Source organism: Marmota marmota, unplaced genomic scaffold, assembly GCF_001458135.2.
Source record: "Marmota marmota marmota unplaced genomic scaffold, marMar, whole genome shotgun sequence".
Taxonomy (NCBI): domain Eukaryota; kingdom Metazoa; phylum Chordata; class Mammalia; order Rodentia; family Sciuridae; genus Marmota; species Marmota marmota.
This window is the reverse complement of record NW_025999900.1, coordinates 37,878,133-37,898,648: the sequence shown is the minus strand read 5'-3', so window position 1 is coordinate 37,898,648 and position 20,516 is coordinate 37,878,133. Positions and strand designations below refer to the sequence as shown.

Here is a 20,516-nt window from a genome sequence, read left to right as displayed (position 1 = left end):
ATCCTGTAATGTAGAGAATCCTGAGATTTTTCCATGCCAAGCTAGCACACAAATCTTAAGCTCACCATCCCCTGTAAGAATATTGCTGCTTCTGCTGAAAACCAGGAATTCCCAGGAAGATTATCTGAAATAGTGGGGAAAACCACCCTCAGCTCTCTGAGAACTGGCTCAACAGGTCTCAGGATAGTTATGTGGGCCACCTGAATAGGGGAATCAACAGCTACCTAACTTCATTTTTTTATATATCTCTTTCCCTTCCATCTTTCCCAGGGTCCATTAACTATCCCAGAGTTTGCCCCCCACATTATCCTCAAGATTGATCCCTGTCAGTACTAAGTCTTGCATTTCTACCCCTGTGTACCCAGGCAGGATCCTTGTTTGATTCATTTCTGTTTTGTCCTAGGCCTTAGGGTTTTCGTAGCTAGAACAACTTTATTCACCTTAAAACCTGAAAGTCCCTCTCCCACAGTTCATATAAAGAAACATTACCAAACCCAAAAAAAGATTTGTGTGCCCTATGCACAGAAGCCAACCAATCACTGAACACTAATGCTTGGAGTAGAGAAAATTTAATAGAAGGACTAACCAAAAAGGCAGGGATATACCTCAAATCTCCCTACCCCAGGAAGCATAATTATATAAGCAGGAGTCCAGTGGAGGAAACTGATTAAAATACAGGTTTTTCAGACTTGTTGACACTGTAGTAGACATCTGATCATTGATCTATCAAGGGGTCTGCAAATCAAACTTGTAAATTGCCCTGTGTGAAAAAAACAATAAAAGTGCTTATAGAAATGGCAACAGGAACATGGGTCACCTTGACCAGAGGAAAGCAAAAAATGTGCTCTGCCTAGTTTTTTTGTTTGTTTGGTTCTGTTTTTCTTAACTTTAGGGAGGATAAATGGTTTGCTTTCTTAATGAGAAAAATAAGTTAATTTTGTTATGGAGACTTAGTTACAGAAACAGGCACAGTCAGAAGTCAGGGCAGTATCAGTGTTGTAAAACTAGAAATGTCCACTCCCCACTAGACATTTCCATGCCTGAAGCTATTTTTCTGGAGTTACAGGAAAGGGGAGTCCCCTCACCTACCAGTTCCCACAGAATGCATAGCAACAGCACTACCCCTCAGCCCCACCTCTCTGCCCCTGTGGCCCCAAATCCCCTCTGAAAGGGTTCTGGTTCAGATATCAACCTAGCAACTTAAAAAATTTGAGTTGAGGTGCAGAGGGTATGAAAGGCTTAGATCAAATATATGTCCCCAACACAAAATAGCTAGGAAGTAAGTACCATAGATTGCCCCGTTTGGGGCTAGAGCAACCCAAGGGATGAACTAAGTCTATCCAGAGTTCTTGGATTAGTCATGGCATTGAAGAGGAGGAGAAGACAGCACTGAGCTATGCTGGGAGGGAGTCCGGAGTTTCTGGTTTTGAAGCTCAGGAAAGCATGAGCCAGGGGAGGGGCCTCCACATAGTGGGAGGGCAGGTAGCTGGGGCAGGGCCCTAGCTAGCTAGGCAGAGCTGCGCAAGCAGAGTCAACCCAGAACGGAAAGAAAGCAACAGGCTCCTGAAACTCTAGCAAGTGGACACTCTCCAACTTTGACCACTAAGATACCACTCTTGCTCCATTTGCCATTCTGAGGCGTCTGCTTATCCTGCACCCCAGAGATGGAGTCACTCCTGGGAGTAAAAATTGGCTGCCTGTTTGCCCTGTTGGCTATCACTCTGACCTGTGGCCTTATTCCCATCTGCTTCAAGTGGTTCCAGATTGCTGAAGCTACAGGTATAACCCCACCCCATCTTCATCCCTTTACCTCTTACCTCAACCCTGTCCTATTCCTTGCTCTTGATTGTTTCACCATGCCCAAGCTCAGGACATTGGGTGCTGCCTGTTGCTCCTTAGTCATCTTTGTTTACCCCCTCATTGCCAACTGCATTGTCACTTCTTGGTTATTAGGTCGTCACCGCCGGGTCCTCAGCCTCCTGGGCTGCATTTCAGCTGGTGTCTTCCTGGGAGCGGGGTTCATGCATATGACTGCCGAAGCCCTGGAGGGAATTGAATCCGAAATCCGGAAGTTTGAAGTGCAGGTGAGCAGCTGAATGCCAAACTGCAGAGCTGCAAGGCAAGAATGACAACTAGCACCAAGAGAAGAAAGCAGGGAGAGTGATGGAGCCACGGGCATGAGTGGGACAGCAGGGAAGATAGCTCAATGTGGGGCATGATGAGAGCCCCTCAGACTGGGCTTTAAGGAAAGAGATATTGCTGAAGGGACAGGACAGGACACTGAACTGCTCCATCTCCCATCTAATTTCTGTTTCTTTCCCCCTAGAATAAGACAGAAATTAAGGGAAATTCCTCTGATGCTACTGATTCAGCTCTTGTAAGTAATCTCCCACCAGCCCCTATCTGGAGACTGAGGAGACCCAGAGAGTCCTTTACACCCAGACCCTTTAGAGAAGAATATATGAGGAATACCAGAAATCCCTTCTCCCCAGCTCAGTGTAGAGGAAAGGAGGAACCACCATAGTCTTCTTGTGCTTACAGAACACCAGGAAAAGCTCCTCTTGCTTTACTATTTACTGCCTTTCCAGGACCCTCCAACATACTTCATATTATCTTCCCATATTTCTAACTCTCTTGCTATTGTGTCCCTGAGCCCCTCTGATATTCTCACTGTTGCATATCTACCCATGACTTCATCTCCATACCCTTATTTTACATTATAGAATTTTCCCATTCTCTTCAATCTCTGAATCCATGTCCATCCAATGAAGTGTCTTCCCTTCCCTTCCCTTCCTGTCTCACAGCCCTCTTTATGTCCCTAGGTGGAGTATCCCTATGGAGAGCTCATCATCTCCCTGGGTTTTTTCTCTGTCTTCCTTTTGGAGTCGCTGGCATTGCAGTGCTGTCCTGGGTCTGCTGAAGGATCAACAGTTCAGAAAGAGGAATGGGGTGGGACTCACATCTTTGGATTCCACAGCCATGAACCTCTGCCCTCACCCTCACGGGGTCCCCTTCGAGCCCTTGTCCTCTTGCTTTCACTCTCCTTTCATTCCGTGTTTGAAGGTCTAGCTGTGGGACTACAGCCAACAATTGTAGCTACCATACAGCTCTGTCTTGCTGTCTTGGCTCATAAGGGGCTTGTAGTTTTTGGCATAGGACTGCGTCTGGTGAAGATAGGCACTGGATCACGATGGGCCCTGTTCTCCATATTATTATTAGCTCTCATGTCCCCTTTGGGACTAGCCCTAGGGCTGACTGTGGCTGGAGGGGATCCTGAAGGGGGACAAGGCTTAGCCCAGGCTGTATTAGAGGGTGTGGCAGCTGGCACATTCCTATATGTTACCTTCCTGGAAATTCTGCCCCGGGAGCTAGCTGGTCCTGAGGCCCCTTTGACCAAGTGGAGCTGTGTAGCTGCTGGTTTTGCCTTCATGGCCTTTATTGCTTTATGGGCCTGAGAGATCTCTAATGGACCTACCTAGGAGGACCTCTCTACCCCAGTAGATACTTGCTATGACTGGCCCTCGGACTTTTTTTTACTGAGACTAAATTATATTCACTATGCATTCGTATGCACTGGACCTCAGCTTTTACCTACATAAGATCCCATTTCTCACTCAGAACTGAGAAAAGGAGGTTTAGGTTGAGTGCCTATGTTTGTTTGTTTGTTTTTCCCCTGTCATTACAATTTTATTCTTTAAGTTGAGTGCTTGTTGATTGGAGAATTGGTACAAAGATCATTACTCCAATTTTGATTCTTGTCACACTTATGCTACTGTGTGCAATAAAATGTCTTATTTGACCCTTCCCCTTCAGCCATATTGTATTTCATTTCTCCCAATTGCCTAGAAGCTGACTGGAATAGGAAGTGGTAGAATGGGGAATGGGAGGGATTTGTGTTAGATGCAATGTTTTCTTCTGGAATCAGAGCCTCTAGCCATTCTGTAAATTGCAGACCATGACTCTACACAGGGTAGCATTGCTGGGATTCCAACTGTCCCCTCCCACCTTACCCACAGGAGTCCAGAAAATGAGCCAGCACTCCCAGCATTTAGAAGGAAAGAAGTTTAAAAATAGAAGCCAGGGGTATTGATTATTTTCCTACACTACCTACCTCACCCCACTCCCAGTACCTACTATCAGCCACTATGTGCTCAGCAGACTCATGAGATCATCAGGCTAAATGGAGCTTGTTTCCTCCAAGTCCCTGTTTTTCACACAGCCTTATAAGGCTTCAGGGACACTAGTGGTGTTCTTTGAGCCTATTCTCTTCCGGCTGCTTCAAGCTGAGGGATTAAAAAGCAGTGTGTTTGGAGAGGTAAAAAGATACCAGATAAATACCTACAGTGATTAATTGGCTCCTGCATGACTTAGTGGCTTTCTTTCTACCTGCCCTATCATTTGTCCTTCAGTTTGAGTAATTCCTACAATGTGTTGCTTTCCTTAACAACTGCTAAGGACACAAATAAAAGCAGGTTACCTGATACTGAGAAGGATGACTGTTGCCCAGCCTCCTACCAATGATAAGGAGGAGGCTTACTGGAGAAATGAGAAAAGAGAAGAGTTGCTGGTTTTACCTTCATGGCCTTTATTGCTTTATGGGCCTGAGAGATCTCTAATGGACCTACCTAGGAGGACCTCTCTACCCCAGTAGACACTTGCTATGACTTTGGGAACTAACTCACTCTCACCAATTTGCCACTTCTCTGATTTTCAGTGTGGAAGCTCAAATAGCCTTAACATGACACGGACTCATTCTTTGCATCCTTTTCATCTTCTGCTCCCCACGAAGTAAGAAATACAATTATTTTGACCCTAATTTATACACCCAGGCATCACTGATAAGACAAGCTCCAGGCAAAAATAGATACATAATTGCCAGGCCTGGTGGCACATGCCTGTAGCCCCAGCAATTTAGGAGACTGAGTCAGGACGATCACAAATTGGAAGCCAGCCTCAGCAATTCAGCAAGACCCTTTCTCAAAATAAAAAGAATAGGGAGACTGTGGTTGTGGCTCAAGGGTAGAATGCTTGCCTAGCACGTGTGAGGCGCTGGGTATAATCCCCAGCATCACATAAAATAAAAAAACTAAATAGAGAAAATAAAGGTATTGTGTCCATCTAGAACTAAAAATAATTTTTAAAAAAGCAGGGAGGGGATGTGGCTCAGTGGTAGAGGGCCCCGGGGTTCAATCCCCAGAACAAAACAAAACATAATAAATGATAAATGGATGAATGGACTGATAGATATATAAAGAGAGTGGAAGAAAGATGATACATAGATATGTCTAATACAGGAAAAAAATTCCCTGAAGCATTATCCTGTTATGTCTTCTCTTCAGTATTAAATTCAGGAACATGGGGCTGGGGATGTGGCTCAAGCGGTAGCGTGCTCGCCTGGCATGCATGGGGCCCGGGTTCGATCCTTAGCACCACATACAAACAAGGATGTTGTGTCCACCAAAAACTAAAAAATAAATATTAAAATTCTCTCTCTCTTTAAAAAAAAATTCAGGAACATGTAATATACTTAGAACAGTGACTAGTGCATAATAATAATGATATAGTTTCTACATTGAACACCTGCTGCATGCCAGGCCCTGCGCTGTTGTCTTCACATACATTATTTCACTTTCACAAACCTGACAGGTAGATATTATCCCTGTAGGAAGTCTAGGAAAACTGACATTCAGAAAAGTTAAATAGTTTAATCACTTAGCTCTCTGGGCTTCAAAGCTCTGTTTCTATAATTCTAAGAAAATCTCAGACTGGGGTTATAGCTCAGATGGTAGAGTGCTTGCCTTGCATGCACAAGGCCCTGGGTTCAATCCCCAGCACCACAAAACAAGAAAAACTCAATATGTACATTCTCTTCTCCTACTTTACCTTACCTAACCTCCCATCCTATATGTTAGGATTGTAGAAGAAAGCAGATAGTTGCACACTGAATAATTGTTTATTCAAGTTTAATAAAGGGAGTATTGAGTAAGGGGTGGGCAGGATTTGAACAAAGCGAGAAATGATGTGGTAATACCCTGTAGCTGGGTATTGACAATGCTATTACCTAGGCTGAAGAAAAAGGAGGAGTTACCAGAAACTAAAGAGGAAACTAAAACTCAGTAAGAGCTGTGACCTTGATAGGCCCCAACAGGAGAGGCCAAGGAAATAATCTCACCAGCCTTCTATTCTTTGATCTGTGTCAGCATCTTACTGTGCAAACCCAAACCAGCCATAGTGCCTTGCAAACAAGTCAACCTCATAGGGCACAGAGCATAATAGAGAGATGCAGAGGTTCAAACGGGAGATTTTCTGTTGTGTTCAATTAAGTGATCTTGACTGGACTTCAGCAGGGATGAATTGAAAGGGATATGATTTTATGGAAGCTATTTCCAAGAAAGAGTATTCGCATGCCTACAGACATTAAACTGTTAGGACTCTTCTCCATGCTTCTGGTCACTGATGCTATCAGCGTTTGATGTAAATGAGGCAGAGTTTAGGATATTTCAAGCACAAGGGAGTCACACCCTTTTTGCCATCTTCCATCCCAAGATCCTTGGATTCTCCTTTAGCTTCCTCTGCATCCAGCCTCAATACTTTTTCTTCTCTTCAGATCTATTTCCTTTGCCCAAAATTCTCATCAATTGGGACCAGAGCCATCATTAGTATAAACTATATTGTATCAGGAACTGGAAAAAAGCTGGAGTATGGTTCCATATAGAGAGCACCAGGAAAAGAAAACAATCTTTTGATCATTTTCAAAAGACATGCATTTCCAGAAAGAATACAAAGAGGGCTATCAGGGAGCCAAAGATGAAGGAGACCAAATAAAGAAAGCTGAAATAAGAACAGGCATAAGAACTTGGGGATAGCTGAGACAGCTGGGCTATGGTGACTAGAAGCCAGATGCAGGAGTAATCTTTGATTCACTCAGCCTTAAGAGACAGGTTGTAACAGAAGATAACCAGAATAATAATAGAAGTTGAAAAATAAAAGTAGGAGGGGCCAGGTGCTTGAGCGCATGCCTGTAATCCCAGCAACTCAGGAGGCTGAGGCAGGAGGCACACAAGTTAGAGGCTCATGCTGGCAACTTTGCAAGACCCTATCTCAAAGTCAAATAAAAGGGCTGGGGTTATACTGCTCAGTGGCATATCACTCCTGGGTTCAATCTCCAGTACCAATATACACACGTGTGTATGTTAAAACATATATGATGTGTATGTTTAAATATATATTTAATACATGTAATATCTTTTATATATGAGGGACAATATGCAGACTGCAAAAAGGGATGAGGGAAGCTAGCTGGAATAATCAGGAGAGAATTTATGTGGGACAATGTTCACACCTCCTCTGTGTCACCCTTCCCCACCCCTCATTCTCTAGTCCCACATGTATATTTTTTAGACACTTAGGAAGAAAATAGTAAAATGAGGCATCCAACTACCCTTCCGGGAGGCAGCTTTCCATTCTGTCACCAGTTCATTGTTCTCTGAAGGATCCATTTGGAACTCCCTACCTTTTCTTTGCTTCAAACTGAGGGTTTGGTTTGGATATTGCCATGATGAGGTGACAATTCATGAAAAAGGAAAGATCAGAATAGATTCCAAGAGAAAACAAAGTTTAGGGGATATGGTAGAGCAGAGTGGAAAGTCAGTCAGAAATCAATATACAGGGACAAGAAATGTTCAAAAACAAAAAGCAGCTCCAAGCTAATTCCCATGAGACAATTTGTGCCACTTGGCCCCCTCCCTGAAGGATAATTTTGGAGTGTCTTGCTCCCCTCACTGGAGGAAGTAGTCCCTTGCTCCTGGCTCTGGCCTGATGGAGTATAAAGAACAGTTGCCAGAACACCAGTGGGTTGCTGTGTGTGAGTGTGGCAACCATCCAGACACTTTCACCTTCCCCCATGGACCTGAGCAGGGAGCCCATTGTCACTAGTAAAGGTGAAGCAAGAGGGGTACAGAGAGGGATTACACCCTACACACTAGTCTATGGGGATGCTTATAACATGCCAGTCACAGATTAATTTTCACAATTTTAATTGTATTCTGAGTTACTTTCTTTAGGTGTGTTGGATGTCAAATACAGAATGCATTATATTTTTACTATATAATTATTCAATATGGGGAAAATTCTGCGGTTAGTAAAGAAAGAGAGTACAAATAATTACATGGCTCTGGACACCATTTACTCTCGCCACACCCATGGCCTCCAGTGAGAACTGACACTCATTTTCCAGTTAGTCCTAAAATCTCTCTAGAAAAATGGTGTCTCCCAGTCAATGTTTTCCCTAACCATTAGAGTACTCTCCAGTGTTTAACATCTATCCCTTCACTGTTTTGAGTGCACGGTCCTACATTGCTTAATGACAGAACAGGTTCTGGGAAACGTTTCATGAGGTGATTTTGTCATTGTGTGAACATCACAGAGCATACTTACACAAACTTAGAAAGCCATATAGTGTCACTAGGCAATATAATCTTCTGGAACCATTGTAGTACATATGCTCACTTTTTTTTTTGGGGGGGGGGTGTTGTCCCAGAGATTGAATCCAGGGAAACCTAAGCACTGAGCCACATCCCCAGCCATTTTTTATACTTTATTTTGAGACAGGGTCTTGCTAAGTTGCTTAGAGCCTAAGTTTCTAAGTCTGGCTTTAAATTTATGATCCTCCTGTCTCAGCCTCCCAAGATGCTGGAATTACAGGCATGCACCACTGCACTGGGCTCAAATGGTCCATTTTTTATCAAACCATTATTATATAGTTCATGGCTGTACCTTCAGAAACTTACCCTGGAAATTCTCTTTATGATATCCAGAATTTTCAGGCTAAGACCATAAATCTCTTTTTTCACTATATTCTTCTAGTTTTATTCTCATTCCCATTGAATGTTCTCTTAGCTCTCTTGAGTTGTAAAGTCTAGGAAGTACTCAGATTCCTTGAATTAAAAAGAGATAAACAGGAGTTCTAAGCCTGAAGCACAGGGGAAAATAGGGTGTTTGTGGTTCAGCTTCTATCAAGTTACAGAAGCAACTGTGTACATATATACACATACACACACCTACCAAGCCTCTCAGCTCTGATCTTTTTTTTTTTTTTTTTTTTTAGTTGTAGATGGTCACAATATCTTTTTCTTATTTATTTATTTTCATGTGTTGCTAAGGATCAAACCCAGTGCCTCATACTTGCAAGAAAGTACTCTGCCACTGAATCACAATCCCAACCTCTCAGCTCTGATCTTGAGAACAGATACAAGCAGCAGAATTTGGTATCAGGACCTCCTGATATAGCTACTGGGCAGAACTACAAGAAACAGTGGAGATGTAGGACAAGACAACTGAGGAAGGGACTTGAGAACTAGGAAAAGTTACTAAGAACCATGCCAGCCAGGCATGGTAGTGCATGCCTGTAATCCCAGCAACTTTGGAAACTGAGGCAGGAGGATCGCAAGTTCAAAGCCAGCCTTAGCAACTTCACAATGCCCTAAGCAACTTAGCAAGACCCTGTCTCAAAATAAAAATAAAAAGGGTTGCTCAGTGGTTAAGTGCCCCCCCCCAAAAAAAAACCCCGACCATGCCAAACACAGGGGGGCACTGTGTCTCCATGAGCTAGACTAGAAGTCTAGGACCAACAAAGCAGGGAGGTCAGTCAAGGACAGCAAATCCCCCTCTTTGTATCTGCTGGCAAGCATTTTTCCTTCTACTTCTTAGATTTCTTGGGCAGAAACATCTAGTAGAGTGATATAAACAGTGACCACCCATTTGATACACACACCTACAGGATATATACACTTCACACATACATATCTACGCATAAACGTAATATACTCCCATTTCTGAAGTTTATCCGGCTAACACTGTTACTTGTGCAGATGAATATGCAGAAAACATCTGGCTTCCCTTCTTTAATGCCCAATAGCACCAATTACTAGTAAAGGCCAATGCTGCCGCAGTTCTTTGCCTTTTCCATGTTTTGCCTAGGAGTTAGTTGACCCTAATGATTCCAACCCTGCTGTTTTTCTTCAGTTTAGCATTTTAGCACTCTTAGCTGCCTGCCCTGGGCTCAAATGGTCCAAACAATAGTTATCTTCATAACTTGCCCTACTTCTAACCCTGGCTTACTATATTTAAAATGGACTCAAGGCCAGGCACAGTGTTGCACACCTGTAATCCCAGCAGTTTGGGAGGCTGAAGCAGGAGGATCACAAGTTCAAAGCCAGCCTAGTGAGGCCCTAAGCAACTCAGTATGACCCTGTGTCTAAATAAAATACCAAAAGGGCTGGGGATGTGGCTCAGTGGTCAGGCACCCCTGGCCTCAAACCCTGGTACCAAACGAAAAGGACTCAGGGCTGGGAGTTTAGCTCAGAGGTAGAGCATTTGCCTAGCATGTGCAAGACTCTGTGTTCAAAACCAGCAATGAAAGAAAAAAATCAAGGACATATCATGTCCCTATCAGTGTGTTATCACTAAACCAAGTTGCACCAATCAAATGATGAAAGTATATAATTGCCCATGGGGTTTCTATAAAGCAAACTCATATGATCTTGTAATATTCCATCCACAGTACTCCCGCCAAAAATGCTATAAAGTGCCTTCTCAGTTTTACTTGTGCTTCAAGAGCTCAAGAATCAGCCTTCAATAGCAGTAAGATATTTAAATTCCTGATGGTTGTTATTCACATTTGTTAAAAAGCTTCTTAGAGAATCACAAATGTAGTCTAACTAGCTCCCAGATCCCTTGTATTCAAAGAAAGGTAGAGGAATTTCCAAGAGGAATGAATCCCCTTGTGACCCTCCCAAAAGTCTTCAGAATTGGATGAACTATGAACAGCCCAAGCCCTATAGTAACTTCATTAATCCTGTTCTACTGATTATATTGAACCATCTATAATGGACTCTGGGTGACCTATACAAGGATCCTGCAGGAAGGTGTATTGCAAGGCATTCTCAGACAGTCAGCTTGCTTTTTTTTCCTCAAAGATCATGATTTTGGTGGCATCTCTGAAATTCTATTACCTTTAGTAATAATCCACAACTAACAAGGCAGTCTTCTGAGATCTAAGTAATTCCTCTCTCACAAACTTGATATTATAGGAAAAACAATAGCATTCTACAGGAACTGGGGCCAGTTCCCATATAGTCATATTTTGTGAAGTATTTTTGTTACATAATCCCTCCCCCCATGATTTATGTTACTTTAAGAAGAGAATTTTAAGAGTTGGGCAAGAAGAGGATAGGAAAAGAGGCCTGATGCAGGATGTAGTCAGACCAAGAATAATAATGATGCTCAGATTTCTCTACAGTTTATTGTCACAGCAGAAGTTGTGGGAGACAGGAGGCCACCTTCCACGAATAACACAGTGTGGTCAGAGCCCCAGCATAGCCCTTCCCACCCCTCTGCCAAGCCCCAAGCATCCTGGCTCAAGCTTGGCTTCCTCCCCCATCCCACTCTAGACACACACTGACAGCTACCAAAGTTAGTGCAGCCAAATGGCCCCAGGCCCCTTCCCATTGCCCCCAGCTCCAGACTTTCCATCATATCATTCATTGCCACTATCTCCCATTCCAACTTCCTCTTTATATGCTGGACATTTTATCACATTCTGAGGACCACTAACCCACCAGCTAGCCTCCTCTGACACACATTCATTGAGGCCCATTCCCTTTAGGGCCCTGAGGAGTTAATAAGAAGCCATATCAGCTTTGGTGAATGGAGCCCCAGCCCCAAATCCCCTGCCCTTGCAAATATGGGATAAGTAGGGAGTCTAATCCAGGCACCATGACAGCCACAACAGCCTCTTATCCCTCATCTACAGACAACTAGGCCAAGGAGAGAGGATACATGCCTTCTCCTCCACAACACCAAAATGGGAGAGGGGATAATTTAGGGGTCTGGGTCCCTAAGAGATATTAGGCACCTCTCCCAGGAGCTAGGGGAAATCACAGGTTAAAGGTCAAGGTTAGGGTAGCAATCAAAGATCAAGGTCATCTCCCCAACAGTGATCTGCCCATTTCCCTTGCTTACGCTAGCCCAGTGCCCTCATGTGCCTCCCAGGTTAGTGCTGTGGGAGGTGAGGGCTGGGTCCCACACCAGGGCAGCAAGGGTCATTCAACAGGAGACCTCCATGGTGTGCCCTGGGGGACCTGAAGAAAGAGTTCCAGATTCGCTGCTCTGAGACAGGGTACGGGAGCGGGACCGGTTGCCATCAATGGATGCTGCACTGGTCAGAGAGGCTGTGCGAGACCGGGAGAGGCGAGTCATGCAGGATGAGGCCACTGTGGAGACAGAAGGATAAGAAGGAATCAGAAAGTAGTGGGGAAGGGAGACTGGCAACTCAGTGTGGGGTGCTGATGTGGAGACCAGAGTTCAAACTGGGGCCAGAGAGTCAACGAGTCTGATGGCAGATGGTGGAGTGTCCAGGAATTTACTAACATGGTTCTGCCCTCTCAGTGCCCATCCCTCCCTTGTCCTCATGATAGCTTCTCTCCCCACACTCACTGTAGCCCATGCCTTGCAGGAAGTACTTGAAGGCCTCAGTCAGCTTGCCTGGCTGTGGAAGTAAGATGAGAGAGAGAGACAGTGAGCTTAGAGGCCCAGCAGGAGCCCAAGGCCATGGTGGGGTGAGAACCACTAATGTCCTAGCCCTCTTCCCCATCTCATGGACAGCAGGGTACTCACCTGAGTCAGCTGGGGCTGACCTCCAGAGTCCGCCATCTGCTCAGGAAACAGCCACCAAGAAAAAATAATATACATATAAATCAAATGATCCACACAGAGAGGTAGAAAAGGGTCTCTCTTTCCTAGCTTCCTGACTCCAGTCCCTTTGTTTTAGTCTTCATTCACCCTACTTGCTCCCATGCAGAAGAATCAAATAGATTTAGACGCTGAATTTAGAGAGGCTATATGGCTCCAGACAGAGGGCCAGAAGTCAGGCTGAGCTTGGAGTAGAATTACCTTGAGGAACGAGGTCTGGGTGGGGTCCAATTTTGAGTTACATTCCACCTGGAGTAAGTAAAAGGCTGAATGAATGAGATCACTCTCTCTGGGGCCCCTCCCCTCCCAAGGACCCTAATCCCAGTTCTTTTCTCTATCAGCCCCCTACCCAGTGCCTCCTTACCAAGAATCAAAGAAATCAAAATTTTTTTTTTGCTAACATACATTTTCTTTCTTTCTCTCTCTTTTTTTTTTTTACTGGGGATTGAACCCAGGAGCACTTTACCACTGAGTTTATTTTGAGGCAAGGTCTTAAGTTGCCAAGAACTTGCTAAGACGCTGAGGCTGGCCTCAAGCTTATGATCCTCCTGCCTCAGCTCCTGAGTCACTGGGATTACAGGTATGTACCTCCACCCCCAGCAAAGAATCAAATTCTTAATTTGCCCCAAAGTTGACCTCCCTGTCCCAAATTGAGTAGTTTGCCCCTCTCACCACCACCCTCAGACCCCAACTCTCCCTCACTACCCCCAGATTTTCTACTGACCACTGCATCTTCATGGGGTGCTTGGTCTCCTACCACCAACATCACAGGGCATCTACAGGCATAGTTGGGGAGAAGTCAGTAAGCCCCTGACACTCCCTCACCCACCTCTTCCTAGCAAAGCAGCAGGAAAAATGTCTGACTCTAAAGAGAAAACAGCCTCTTTCCCTCTGCTAACCCCACCAAGAAGAGTCAAAGAGGGAAGACTTTACCAAATATAATGGGACAAGAGATGACAGAGAAATTCCCTGACAAAAACTCTCCTTGTAAGGGATACAAACACCTAGGGAAGATCCAGGGAGAGAGGCAAAGCCTTATTTCTTAAGTCTTACTTGAGGGTGATTTCACTTCCACGCTCAAAGTTCAGATCTCGGCGGCTAGAGAGGGGTTCAAAGAATAGAAATTTTAGACAGGCAATGCGATCCATCCAGATATAAGCTCTCCCTCTGTGAGAAAGCCATCTTCCTTCTTTATGATCAAATATTGATAATTTAAGGTAGAAACCAAAGGAGAAGAGAGCCAGCAGATCCCAAGCAAAACTGCTGTGATCACCTATGCCCTATATCCCTGATCAGAGGGCAGCAAAGAGGGAAGAAGGGCACAAGAACAAGAGATCATATTATCTCTGAGAATCCAAAAATCCATGGGAGGTAAACAAAAGAAAGGGGACAGTGCCTCACAATTCTTCCTTCTCGGTCTGTCCTGAGCTGCCCAAGCTGCACACCAAACCCTGCCCTCCTCCCACACTGCATACTTCTCAGACTCCCCTGCCTCCTCTGTACCTCCCATGCCCCCCAGTTCCCACTATTAATTTCTCTCACATGCACACACACACAGCCCACTCACTTGTTGTAGCTGTTCCAGTAGAGTTCAATGTTCTCCAGGTTGGGTGCATGTGTAATGATATTCCTATACTTTTGTATCAACTCTGAATTTCCAGACAACTCTTCCTGAAGGACAGACAGGAGATAACTTAGGGTTAAAAAGAGAAGCAAGCAACCACTGCATAAGAGGCAAGCCTTCTTCTTTCTCCAGATCATGTACCAGCTTAAAGAAGTCATCCTAGGCATTCAAGTCCCTGCTGGACCCCCTACTTCCTCCATCTTCCACAACCAACCTACCTGGCTGAAAAGATGCCCAAGGATCATCTCCGGAATGGAAGAGGTGAGGCCCGTTAACTATGAGGAAAGGGCAGGGGAACAAGTTCAGGACCTTATGGGGAAAAGAGACCAGGCAAATGATACAGCTTCACTTTCCTACCTATCACCCTCTATGTGAAGCTTGAGTCCATATGGTTGCTCCATAGAGCTAGGCCCAAACAAGGGGAGCCCCACCCTAGACATCCAAACAGAAGTCTTCCAAACCTTGTGGGCTGCCCAATCCATCCAACCCTTGGCATTGGGATCAATATTGATGAGAACAAGACCTTCAACTGTGTCCGGGTGGTTAAGCTGAGGGGCAGTAGAAGGAAAGAAATCAGAAACAGGGCATGGCCTTATCCCTTTCCCACTGAGCTCCACCCATCCTGAGGTTCCCTCAGGTGGGCCTGACTGCCCACCCTTGTCCCCACTTCCTCCTGTGAACACACACTAATAAGCAATATTCTTCTAATCGGTAAGGACCCTCCTTTTCCCCACCTAGAAATTTTTTATTTCTTACAGCATATCGCGACAGGATGTAGGCTCCAGCTCCGACACCAACTCCAATTATTGTAGAGAAACTATAAAAAGGAAATGTATGTCTCATGGGCTCTGGTGTCTAAAACCTGTCAGAGTCCAGTAGTCTCCTCAAACTCTTCACCCTCCTTTCTGAGTTAAGAGGCACAAAGGAGGACAGCAAGGGACCCTCTTTGGGGGGATGTAAAGGAAGGTACTAAGGAGCTAAAAGCACTTCCAAGGTTGGCACTGGAAGCCAGTGTAGATCTCTGAAGACTAGCCCCAGCGTCCTCTGAGAGAGCTAGTATCTTGAGACAAAACACCTATCTACCAATCTACCAACCACTCTTTCCTATATGCATAGCTCTTTGTATATTCTTAGGAGCTAGTTCAACTTGTTCTGCTTTCTAGAATGGAACTTAGCAAGAGGTAAAATCAGACACAACTGTAGTGAACAACAGAAGGGGGAAACAGAGGCAAGGAGGTTCTTGGAGTTGCCAAGAGCCATAGTGCCCAGGAAAATCTAAGAACAGAACCCAGGAGTCAGCATCTCCCTGTGTATGTCAAAGAAGGAAGCCTGTGTGGCCTTTTCTTCCTTCTCCCACTCACTCACACACAGGGCTCGAAGAGAACCCGCAGTTCACCAGGTGTGTGTGGAGGAGGGAAAAGTGGGAGGGGAAGAGACAGGTCTATCTGGTTCCTCAGTGATTAAGTCACCCCTACCTCTTCCTCTCTAGCTTCCAGATCTAAGAAGCCCCTCCCCAGCCAGAGGCAGGGCTAAGCACAGACCACCCCCACTTTCCTCCATTCTCTAAGGCTATTCCATAGTCAATTTTCCAAACCCACCACACTCCTCTCAATAATCAAGGTGGGGTATGAGGGAGAAAGAATATATTGACACCAGATACTAAAACTTAGCCCAGGAACTATGGTGGGCACAGTACTGCTAAGGCCTCCTTGTACTGGAAAGAGAACTCTGGTTTAGAGGGGTCCCCAGGCCTCTCACTTTAAGTACTGCAGGATGCAAGGGATCATGTCTGCAAGCTGGTCCAGAGACGGGTACTGGTATCTGGGGAAGAGAGGAATGTTAAGATACTAATCTGTGCCCACACTTCCCATCTCAGGTGCCCTCCTTATCCTCTGCCAGAATCACCCCTGCCTTCCCTTCCTCCTCCCTGGTCCATTCTTCCCCACACCTGCCCTATACCTTACAGTCTGGTAAAGGGGTAAGGGGTTAATTCTCACCCCAAAGGGAACACAGGAGCCCCCTCTTCCATTCCAGGGGCATCCACATGAACCCGCACGAAGTTTTGAATGATTTCCTGCATATCCCCAAATTGAAACAGCGGCTGGAAGCAAGATTTATCTAAAGAGAACCCACATCACCCCAACAAGAGAATCAGACAGGCGAAGTGTCCCCACATCAGAACCCACCCACCCTCTTGCTTTGATGCCATAATCAGGCTAGGAGAGAATTTCTTGACAAGCCCCTGGGCTCCCTGCCTGCCCACACTCTCTCTTCCCTCTACAATTGTACCCTTCCCTCAGCCTCTTCCCAGAAAGGAGGAACAGGAGAAAATAAAGGTCCTTACAGTTGAGTCCCACATCATGGTACGTGAATATCGCTGGGCGTTTGGGTTTAGGGGTGCCACAGACAGTAAAAGTGACAGAGCCATAAGGTGTCTCCACAGAGTGAGTCTGTAGGAAAACAGTTCACCATCAGGGAGGAGTTAGGCTGAGAGGAACAGGGGCCAGAGAAAGAGCTACACAAAATCAGGGAGATGGGGGTGGCAGAGAGAAGAAAACAAAATTAAAAATAGGATCAGCAGGAATTTAGGGCAACATGATGGTGGAGATGGGTTTGAGGATGGAAAAGAATGATTGGAGAGCATCCGGGAACTCTGAGAAGGGAAGAAGAAGGAAGGAAAGAGGAGAGCTGGGGAAGGGAACTTAAGTGAAAACAGGAGAAAACCAGGTAGGGGCCCTTTCTAGATCCTGGGGGAGAGGACAGCCCCTCCTCCCACCCTGGGACTGCCCTCATGCTGTTACCTGTCCCTGGTCCAGGAGGATTCGGGCAGCTAACTCAGCCTCCTGGAGAGACACACATACAGACAGATACACACAGATACACACAAACATGAAGAGTCAGATGGAGTGACACACATAGGTAGAGAGACCAACAAAGACCAAAGAAAGAGATTGACAAAAAAGACAGGAAAGGATGAAGGTTAGTGCAGTGATAAGACAAGGACCTGGGTCCCAGCTGCAGCATAAGGGATGAGAGATGGGCGGAGGTGGAGAAGCAGGAGTGCGCATTAGAATGAGAGCCACAGGCTTGGAAGCCAGGAGGCAAAGGGAATGCTTAGGGGGCTAGGATTTTGGAAGGGAAGCCAGAGGGTCTCCAGTAACCTTGGCCGCCTCAGGGGTCTGTCCTGGCAACAGCGGCTTCTCCTCTGTGATCTGCACCTCCTGAAGCTCTGCCATGGTGGCCTGGCAGGGTGAGGAAACAAGACAGGGTAGTTGCCTCCTCACCCTTACCCCTCCTCAAACACTGGGCTTCCCCTGTCAGCACTGGAATACAAAGTATAGAGGAACCCAGGAGTTGAAGACTACTCCAGGATACCCATAGGACCTTTCCTGCCTCAGCTCCATTTCCAGATCACCTGGGAGAAGGGGGTGCAGAACAGGAATCAGGACACCACTCCTCTTCAGACTGCCAGCCTCACTGCTGCCCCTTAATACAGGCACCTCCAGACCCTACCCCTCCCCTATCCTGTACGGAAATACCAGAGTGGAACAGCAGTGTGGCTCTGGTTTCCCAGGCTATATTTAGGGGACACCCACACTCCCAGTTAGGTAGAGGGTGAAACTCGTGGCTCAGTGACTGAGTACTCTAAACATACAAAGGAGTAGGGTGATGAGAGTTCACGGTGGACTATAACCTTCAACTAAAGCCCAAGGTCAGCAACTCAAAGGAAAGGGGACTAAAAAAGTAATCAGAGCAATGAACAACTGAGGAAAGGGACACTACAGCACAGGGACCTGAGTATCCAACCCAATCAATGCCTCCCTTTGTCCCAAGACTCAAGACTCCCTCCTGATTACATTCAACATTAGGGGCCAGGAGGGGCAGAGCACCAGGGCAGACCTGCAGAAGAAGGAGTTTACAGCTTGTGGGTGGGGTCACTTACTGGGCTCCTATTGGCTGGATTCAGTGGGATTAAGGGTCAGGGTTCTCACTCCTCCTGACTCTGGGGTCTGAGAAAACACAGTTACATGAGGTGAATGACATGGGAAACATACGCTGGGTCTTTTAGGGACAGGAAGCATCAGCCAAGACCCAGACTCCCAGGGTCACTAACCCTCTCCAATCTCTACCCCTGAGTCCAGAGAACGCGTCCTCTCTAGGCTTCAATCAATACAGGCTGGAGGGACCTGCAGGACAACACGGAGCTGACTTCTGCCCAGGCTGGGGTGGGGGCTGGCGAGAAGGAAGTGCTGATGTGGAGGAGGAAAAAGCATATCTGTCAAAACCTCTGGATTCTAACCCTGGCTCTGCCACTACCAGTGTGACCTTGGCCCACTGGGTTACTACTCAAATCTCCTCCTGAAAACTAAAAGGGGGGGAGTAGGGGACCCCCAAAATTTTTGACAGCTCTCGTTTAAGATGAGGGTTTCCCTCCACCATTTAAAAACAAAAAAGTCTCCAGCCTTCAGCCGGCCCTCTGTAAATCCTGTGAGTGGAGAAAGGGGAGGGTGGGGAAGGCGGTCCCATAATCTCCCAGCCTCCCCCGACGGCGAGCCAGGGCAAGCGCCAGCTGGGAAGGGATGAGTAGGATTTACGGCACTGGCCGGGCCCAGCACCCAGAGCCTGTCCCTACGCTGCCAGTCCGCGTGAGGATCGACACCTTTGGGCTGCAGGCGCCAAGCGTCGGGCACCGTGGACACAATCTCTCGCACACCCCAAACACGCTCGTCGGCTCGCAAAAGCCTCCGCCTTTGTGCGCAGCAGCCCCCTCCTTGCGGGGCCCCTTTCCCGGAGCCGCCAGCTTCAATAAATCGGGATCAAACCGCCCACCGGCCCGGCGGGCGCCTTCCAGGCCGGGCGGCCCCTCGCCTGCCCCTCCCCCTACCTGCTGCCGCCGCGGTTGCTTCCACCTTCACTTGCCTTTGACTCGGGCCCGCCCCGGCTCGGACTCCCCGCAGACCCGCCCCCGGCCCGCCCCGGCCCGCCCTCGGGCCGACAGCTCCCAGCAGATCTGCCCCAGACCCCCAGTAAACACACCCCCCTTTACCCCGCCCCAGACTGTCCTCGGCTCAGGGAGGGGCTGTGCTGGGGCAGAAGGGAGTGCGAGGAAAGCAAACTGGGGGATGCTTCCAGGCTCCACTTGCGCTCCACACAACATCCCCCGCAAGGAGCGGTGTGGGGCGTGCGTGGGGACCCCTTAACCCTGCAAGGGATCCCTACGCCCGCTCTCGACACCGCCTCTATCCGTGGCCTGTATCTGCCTGTGGTACTCTAGCCCCCTTCGCCCCTAGACTCAGTTATGGGTTGGGTGGAGGGAGACCTACAAGGTACTGGCACCCCAAATTTTCAACTGCCGCCCCCTGGAAACAGAGAGCTAGGTTAAGGAAGGAGGAGGAGGGCGAAGCCGGCCGCTGAAGAGGATGGGGTCTCGCGGGCTGGGAGGGGTCGATGTGCCAGCTCCGAGCAGGGTTGGGGGCGTCGAGGACGCAGGAATTTCGACTCCCGGGTGCCCAGGGTCCTAGTACCTCCTTTCTTTGCTGCGTCCGACGCCTGCTCTCCGGCTGCTCTGTGAGAAGTTGGACAACAAGGAGCGGGGGCGGGGAATGCTGGGGGCCGCTATAAATAGAGGGTGTTCGCTGGAGGGGAGAGAGGATGGCCAACAGGGACTCCCGGGTCAAGGCCCCAACGAGGGAGGGCGTTGCTGAAGGAGGGGCCGGGGACCCCCAAGGGCTCTGACTCCTGGGTAAACAGGGGCGGAGGTGGAGTTAACCCTGCGGGGGTGGAGTGGGGTCTTGGGGAGGACGCAGTGTCCCGGGCTGGGACCCAAGAGACCCTGTGGCTAACCACTCCCAGTCCCGCCCAGGAAAGGAGGGCGAGACCGGCTCAGACTGGCTGAACGCAATCCCTACAAGATGGTGTCTGAGGGACTGCCGTGACTCTCCGTGCTTGGGTGGGTTTGTCACTCTATACTTCCACACACATACACACCATAGATGGACCCTCCCTGTGCCCCTCAGAGGAATGTCGCCTGGAATGGGATAGTTGATGTGGCCAATGTTGTCTTATGCAAAAGGAAACCAGATTGAATTTATCCCCACCTGCCCCCCCCCTTCTATCTACCCTCCCGCCTAGGATCATCCCC

General features: G+C 47.3%; 2 protein-coding genes across 20 annotated transcripts; one reads left to right on the top strand and one right to left on the bottom strand.

Moving 5' to 3' along the window:
* Window positions 1–65: 65 nt before the first annotated feature.
* On the top strand, window positions 66–14,633 carry Slc39a2 (solute carrier family 39 member 2). 4 transcript variants are annotated; one of them, XR_007345881.1, is made up of 5 exons: window positions 66–1,779; window positions 1,954–2,084; window positions 2,327–2,377; window positions 13,206–13,330; window positions 14,507–14,614. XR_007345881.1 is itself a non-coding variant. In XM_048798882.1 (5 exons), exons 1-5 carry the CDS (start codon window positions 1,665–1,667, stop codon window positions 14,521–14,523), a joined length of 441 nt encoding a protein of 146 aa, XP_048654839.1. In that variant the 5' UTR covers window positions 66–1,664; the 3' UTR covers window positions 14,524–14,633. The 4 variants fall into 4 exon arrangements, 3 of the variants coding, with proteins under 3 accessions (XP_048654839.1, XP_048654840.1, XP_015348881.1); XM_048798882.1 differs by lacking the exon at window positions 13,206–13,330 and adding an exon at window positions 2,823–2,949 and having other exon boundaries at window positions 14,507–14,633; XM_048798883.1 differs by lacking the exon at window positions 14,507–14,614 and having other exon boundaries at window positions 13,206–14,320.
* Window positions 11,284–19,994, bottom strand: Ndrg2 (NDRG family member 2). Of its 16 annotated transcripts, XM_015493289.2 has the most exons (18): window positions 19,260–19,327; window positions 18,505–18,624; window positions 18,318–18,384; window positions 17,536–17,616; window positions 17,176–17,217; window positions 16,719–16,824; window positions 16,372–16,492; window positions 16,133–16,195; window positions 15,131–15,191; window positions 14,836–14,922; window positions 14,593–14,649; window positions 14,318–14,421; window positions 13,804–13,848; window positions 13,475–13,526; window positions 12,952–12,999; window positions 12,676–12,711; window positions 12,496–12,547; window positions 11,284–12,272 (listed from the first exon to the last, which is right to left on the bottom strand). In XM_015493289.2, exons 4-18 carry the CDS (start codon window positions 17,608–17,610, stop codon window positions 12,106–12,108), a joined length of 1,116 nt encoding a protein of 371 aa, XP_015348775.1. In that variant the 5' UTR covers window positions 17,611–17,616; window positions 18,318–18,384; window positions 18,505–18,624; window positions 19,260–19,327; the 3' UTR covers window positions 11,284–12,105. The 16 variants fall into 16 exon arrangements, with proteins under 16 accessions (XP_015348775.1, XP_015348783.1, XP_015348768.1 ...); XM_015493297.2 differs by lacking the exons at window positions 18,505–18,624; window positions 19,260–19,327 and adding an exon at window positions 19,900–19,994; XM_015493282.2 differs by lacking the exon at window positions 18,505–18,624 and having other exon boundaries at window positions 19,260–19,347.
* Between the last annotated feature and the right edge of the window lie 522 nt (window positions 19,995–20,516).

What these genes read in the sequence shown, in the direction of transcription:
- Slc39a2 (XM_015493395.2), top strand. Translation starts at nt 1,665, where the DNA reads ATGGAGTCACTCCTGGGAGTAAAAATTGGCTGCCTGTTTGCCCTGTTG. An exon ending in TCCGGAAGTTTGAAGTGCAG is followed by an intron (nt 2,085 to 2,326) that starts GTGAGCAGCTGA and finishes CTTTCCCCCTAG; the next exon opens with AATAAGACAGAAATTAAGGG. An exon ending in ATGCTACTGATTCAGCTCTT is followed by an intron (nt 2,378 to 2,822) that starts GTAAGTAATCTC and finishes TTATGTCCCTAG; the next exon opens with GTGGAGTATCCCTATGGAGA.
- Ndrg2 (XM_015493297.2), bottom strand. Translation starts at nt 17,610, where the DNA reads ATGGCAGAGCTTCAGGAGGTGCAGATCACAGAGGAGAAGCCGCTGTTG. An exon ending in GCTCCTGTGTTCCCTTTGGG is followed by an intron (nt 16,196 to 16,371) that starts GTGAGAATTAAC and finishes TCTCTTCCCCAG; the next exon opens with ATACCAGTACCCGTCTCTGG. An exon ending in GGAAGTGAAATCACCCTCAA is followed by an intron (nt 13,527 to 13,803) that starts GTAAGACTTAAG and finishes CTATGCCTGTAG; the next exon opens with ATGCCCTGTGATGTTGGTGG.